Source organism: Eriocheir sinensis, unplaced genomic scaffold, assembly GCF_024679095.1.
Source record: "Eriocheir sinensis breed Jianghai 21 unplaced genomic scaffold, ASM2467909v1 Scaffold640, whole genome shotgun sequence".
NCBI classification, from domain to species: domain Eukaryota; kingdom Metazoa; phylum Arthropoda; class Malacostraca; order Decapoda; family Varunidae; genus Eriocheir; species Eriocheir sinensis.
In genome coordinates this window covers 139,001-145,000 of record NW_026111988.1, presented here as the reverse complement: position 1 = coordinate 145,000, position 6,000 = coordinate 139,001, and the positions used below count along the sequence as shown (strand labels likewise).

General features: G+C 41.0%; 1 protein-coding gene across 27 annotated transcripts in view; it reads right to left on the bottom strand.

The window, feature by feature from the left end:
- LOC126993598 (endoplasmic reticulum transmembrane helix translocase-like) overlaps nucleotides 1–4,914 on the bottom strand; it is a 46,178-nt gene extending 41,264 nt beyond the window's left edge. For 13 of the 27 annotated variants that reach the window (XM_050852769.1, XM_050852757.1, XM_050852762.1 and 10 more), the window contains exon 1: nucleotides 3,182–3,300. Coding sequence is in view for 7 of the 27 variants with exons in the window: in XM_050852754.1 (XP_050708711.1) it covers nucleotides 3,182–3,196 (15 nt within the window). In the remaining 20 variants the exon portion in view is untranslated. Of the gene's footprint in view, nucleotides 1–3,181; nucleotides 3,301–4,850 lie in introns of those variants that run through there. The other 14 variants (XM_050852754.1, XM_050852752.1, XM_050852753.1 and 11 more) reach the window with 9 other exon arrangements.
- Between the last annotated feature and the right edge of the window lie 1,086 nt (nucleotides 4,915–6,000).

Here is a 6,000-nt window from a genome sequence, read left to right as displayed (position 1 = left end):
ATTGTATTTTTTGACATGTATTGCAAAGTGATTGTATTTTTTGACATGTATTGCAAAGTGATTGTATTTTTTGACATGTATTGCAAAGTGATTGTATTTTTTGACATGTATTGCAAAGTGATTGTATTTTTTGACATGTATTGCAAAGTGATTGTAGTTTTTGACATGTATTGCAAAGTGATTGTATTTTTTGACATGTATTGCAAAGTGATTGTATTTTTTGACATGTATTGCAAAGTGATTGTATTTTTTGACATGTATTGCAAAGTGATTGTATTTTTTGACATGTATTGCAAAGTGATTGTATTTTTTGACATGTATTGCAAAGTGCACAATAAATAAAAGGAAAGCAATATAAAAAATCTCTCTCTCTCTCTCTCTCTCTCTCTCTCTCTCTCTCTCTCTCTCTCTCTCTCTCTCAACCTAACTTAACATAATCCAACACCAGAGCTGGGCACTTCCGTACCTCTGTCCGCACCTCCGCTCCTCCGGACCTGCGGACCTTTAAACGAGGTGCGGAGGTCCGAAGTGCGGAAAGTTTTTCAAAAGTGCGGAAGTAACAGGTGCGGAACGGCAGTATTTTAAGTCCGTACCTCCGCACCTGAGGTTTTCAAGGATAAAAAAAATGAAAACGACAAACAGTCCGCGCTCTGCAGTAATACTTCCGGTCGTTTACGCGGTCTGTGCTGCAGGGCATGTTTTCCCGCCACTTGAGTGACGTCACTCATTCAGATTTACGGCCCGGTTCAAAATATACCGTTTGTCGTCCGTCTTAAAGGAAGTGCGTCATCAATGACAACACCACGTGCACGGATAGCAAGAACCCAAGGTGTTGGTTTTTATACCTAGTCATTTGTGAAAGATACATATAGTAAACTGAATCAGCAACATATCTTTCCTTATTCCCATATCTTCTCTTCCTCTTTTGAATGATATTAACCGGAATTTTCTGTGTTGCATGTGTACTGAGGTATGATAATTATGATGAGTGTAAAAGTAGTTACTTTACTTCAGGTGGTGGAGATTCTATGCGTTAAAATGACAATAATGATAACAAAAATAATGGTAATAATAATAATAATAATAATGATAATAATAATGCTGCTGCAGTATTGCCTTGTATTTCTTTTTTTAAGGTACGGACTAGATTTTTCAGGCGCGCTTTAATAGTTTTGGGTACGGTACCGGAGGTGCGGAGGTGCGGTACCGGAACGAGTGAAAAAATTTTAGGCGCGGAAGTACAGGTACGGACTATATGTGTTTCGAGGTGCGGAGGAGCGGTACCGGACTACCCGATATCCAGTAACGCGCCCAGCTCTGTCCAACACACAGCAGAGATACCAGTCAGCAGGAGATTACATAGATATATATATAGATTATCAGGCCCGAGAGAGAGAGAGAGAGAGAGAGAGAGAGAGAGAGAGAGAGAGAGAGAGAGAGAGAGAGAGAGAGAGAGAGAGAGAGAGAGAGAGAGAGAGAGAGAGAGAGAGAGAGAGAGAGAGAGAGAGAACAGTTATTCCTAACCACAAATACATTAAAGTATATAAATTACATATTGTATATAAATGACATGTATAATTGCAGTTAGCCTTTTTGAAGGTAATCATTTTAGGGCAAGCTATTAAGTATGTGTTGCAGCAGGAGGTGAAGGGCGATGCATCTTGTGTCTGTATCTTAACATTAGGTATCCTGATATTACACTAATGACAAGACAACCTTATACAGATAAACATGACAAGGCAACAAGGAGGCAACAGGTGTGTGTGTAACATCATGGCTGGCTGGGATTTATAATCACACAAAATATAACTATATGTATAATCTAATACAAAATTATTATTTAGTTTGCTACATAAGGGAAGTACCTTTACGACAAGAGACATTATAGACATATTAAATGAGTAGAGAGTTAATTGGGTTAGTAGGTGGCTGAAATATGACCTTTAAATCTACTTTTAAATGTGGGGATGGAGGGAGCATCGTGAATTTGGAGAGGGAGAGAGTTCCATACAGCAGGCCCTCAGTAAGAAAGTGAGTGCTTGAGTTTTGTTAGTCGATGATGAGGATGCTGAGATCATCGCGGTGTCCCGCTCAGGAAATGGAGGAAGGCTTTCTATTTTGTTCCTGGCTGCATCCACAAAAGTACCTACGCAGACCAAGTTTACTAACATCGTCTAGTTTCAACATTTTCATTTCTTTAAGGAGAGGATTCGTATGTTCCAGATAGTTACTGTTTCTTAGTATTTTCTGGAGCTGTACTTTGAAAGGAGTGAGATAAGTGGAGTATGTTGGGCACCATTGCAGCAGGTAAACAGTGGGTGGAGGTGAGCCCAATGAATGGCCTGAAGCACATCTTGTGGCATGAGGTCCTTTGCTTGATAAGTAGGGCAATGTGCCTGGAGATTTTTAAAGTAAGATTATTTATAGGAGACTTAAAAGTTAAGGAGCCAAGAAATTTTAGTGGATCAGTTTTAGAGAGTGTTTGATTATTTATTTGTGAGCGAGGAAGATTTAGATTGCGTTTTAGTGTAAATAACATGTAGTGAGTTTTGGAAGCATTGATAGCTAGTCTGTTACATGGCACCATTCATAGAGTTTTGTGAACCACTATCACCAATGGGTATAAGTTGATCTGAGTTTGGGCTCGTCAGGTGTACACTGTCGCGTCATCAGCAAGTAATATTGTTTTAGACGCAGAAAAAATATCTGCTATGTCGTTAATGTATATTATAAACAATAATGGACCTCAGACACTTCCTTGAGGAACACCAGCGGGACTGTTGTTGTGTGGAAGACTTTTCAACGTTAACAACAATAGCTTCAGGTCTGCCTCTTAAGTAATCTTAAAGCCAAGAACACAGAGAGAGAGAGAGAGAGAGAGAGAGAGAGAGAGAGAGAGAGAGAGAGAGAGAGAGAGAGAGAGAGAGAGAGAGAGAGAGAGAGAGAGAGAGAGAGAGAGAGAGAGAGAGAGAGAGAGAGAGAGAGAGAGAGAGAGAGAGAGAGAGAGAGACACACACACACACACACACACACACACACACACACACACACACACACAGAGAGACAGACAGACAGACAGAGACAGACAGACAGACAGACAGACACACACACACACACACACACACACACACACACACACACACACACACACACACACACACACACATAGGCCTATACTTACCATGAGGGAAGACATGTGATGTAGGCCTATTGGAATTCTGCTTCAGTGTCCAGGTGGTGAGGGAACCATCCGTGTGGCAGCACATGAACTGCTTCCCCTCGTGGTGCCAAGAGACTGACCTGCAAGTGTGGTAGTAGTAGTAGTAGTAGTAGTAGTGGTGGTAGTGGTAGTAGGTGGGTGGTAGTTTTAGGGGTTGTGGGATGTCGATTAGTGGGTTGATGGGTCTCCTAAATAGTGTGGTGATAGTATTAGTGGTCTCAGTAGTAGTTGTAGTAGTAGTAGTAGTAAAAAATATTGATAAACTAAACGTATGAGTATGGTCTAACATTTTTGAGCCTAGCAGATTTATGTCCACATAGAAATTCATAAGATTTTGTACATATATAAACCAAACATTGGCGCATCTAACAGTACTTTCAGAATTAACATCCCTCAAAGAACACCAAAGATATCAGCAAAAAACTTTGACTAACTTTAGAGCCATCAAAGAAAAATTATGTGAGTGCGGTCTAACATTTTTGAGCCTATCAGAGTTATGTCCGCATAGAAAGTCATGGGATTTTAAACACATATAAACAAAACCTTGGCGCATCAAACCGTACTTTCGGAAATGAAATCCCTCAAGAAACACCAAAGATATGAGCGAAAAACCTTGACTAACTTAACCCTCTCGCGCACGATGAAGCATTTTGCGCCATCAAGGGTAAAAGGTCCTGGCGCACGATGACACGAAACGCGTCATAAATGTTTAAAAAATTGATTCAAAATTAACTTTTTGGTGAAAGTGCGTCAAATTTGGGAGCGTCATTTGTTGGGATAAGTTTCTGAATGGTAACATATGGCAACCTTTCTAAGGAGCGCAGATGAGGAGCTTGGAGCGATTTCTATTTGTTAGCCTACTCTGACGGGAGAGGAAAATAATAGTTTTCTCGGTGTAACTCGGGAACCAATAGGCGTATCAGGATTTTGAGGACACCATAAGAACCCTCGCTAAATTCCGCTTCTAAACATGTATTCGGCTAAAAAAGTTGGCCCACAAAATTTCCAGCCAGCGAGTTGGGAAGAGTTGGTACCTCGGACGTACTGTGTACAATACTCTATACATTGAAACAAGTTTGTATTGCTTACATATATACACTTTCCTCTATTTTCATTTGTGCATGTTCTAGTACAAGTCTTTATGAAGCCACTGATACCAAATTTACTGGGGTACGATATATCTGTGGGGGTAAAATACGTCCGGGAATGTGGAGTATCGCAAAACAAGGCTGGTCGGGCCTGAGGGTGAGTGGAACACAAACTTATTGGAAACTTGTGGTGCGCGAGAGGGTTAAGAGACCTCAAAGAAAAATAGTGTGAGTGTGGTCTGACATTTATAGCCAAAAAGACTTATGTCAGGATAGAAATTCACGGGATTTAACCCTTCACTACGGCCGGGCCAAAACAGCGCCCCGCACCATATCTGGGATTGAATATAACAAGTTTTCACCCATAAACTCAACATAATGATCATGTATTATATATGAAAACATGCAGAATTGAATGCTGCACATAAAGAAACATAAATCAATTGATAATTTTCCAAGTGTAGCGCACTAAACAATGAGAGGGTGAGAGAGAGAAATAGTAGTAGTAACAGTAGTAGTAGCAGTAGTAGTAGTACACCCACCTTCCCAGGTTCCACAGGGCAGTCACTTAGATGGACCACAGCACCAGGATGGGTCTTGCGAGACCTGCAAATAGTAGTAGTAGTAGTAGTAGTAGTAGGTGGGGGTAGCAGAAACTATCCATGTGGGGTGTCCAATACTAGTCTAACACCACTCCTAAAACCAATAGTCACACTCCTACTAGCCCCAGAGAAGGCAATGATGGTAGTAGTAGTAGTAGTAGTAGTAGTAGCAATAGGTGGGAAGTAGAAACTATCCATGTGGGGTGTCAAATAGTTGCCTAACACCACTCCTAAAACCAATAGTCACACTCCTACTAGCCCCAGAGAAGGCAATGATGGTAGTAGTAGTAGCAGTAGTAGTAATGCTACTTCTGAGAGAGAGAGAGAGAGAGAGAGAGAGAGAGAGAGAGAGAGAGAGAGAGAGAGAGAGAGAGAGAGAGAGAGAGAGAGAGAGAGAGAGAGAGAGAGAGAGAGAGAGAGAGAGAGAGAGAGAGAGAGAGAGAGAGAGAGAGAGAGAGAGAGAGAGAGAGAAGTAGCATTTCCTAAACGCGGGACATGACATGCTTTGAGGCATTTTCTAATTTCACGGTTCAAGGTAGGCTATATTACACACATTTTTTTGTTTTACTCACAATACCACACCGTCCAGGCATTTAAGAAAAGAAATGGGGGGTAAAGTGTTCATGGCGTGATTTTATTTCATGTAGCTATATAACCTATATGTTCCACAGGAAAAACTATCAATCCAGTGTCAATAATCGTCAGATTAGCACCATTACTTTCATGTTGTGCCAAAGGATGCATCGTATCTATAAGTAAAATCAAGTAAGTAAAATAATAAATAATGCATGCAGGACACCCGGCCTATATATTTTCTGCTTTCCCCCCTCACTGCTGTGCTGTCTTCACTGCCTGAGCCTCCCCTCCCCCTCACCTGCAGCATGAGTCTGCCGCCTGGCCGGCCGCACTCCGCCGCTCGCCCTTTCCCGCGAGTCATACCTTCCCATAAATTATTTTGTAATTCACTTACATTACCTTCTAACTATAAGTTGACAATTGTATTGCGTTCAGGAGACATCCCTCAATGAAATGCAATAGTTTATAGCAGCATACCTTTGAATATTTATTCAGGAAATGATGATAAATAAAC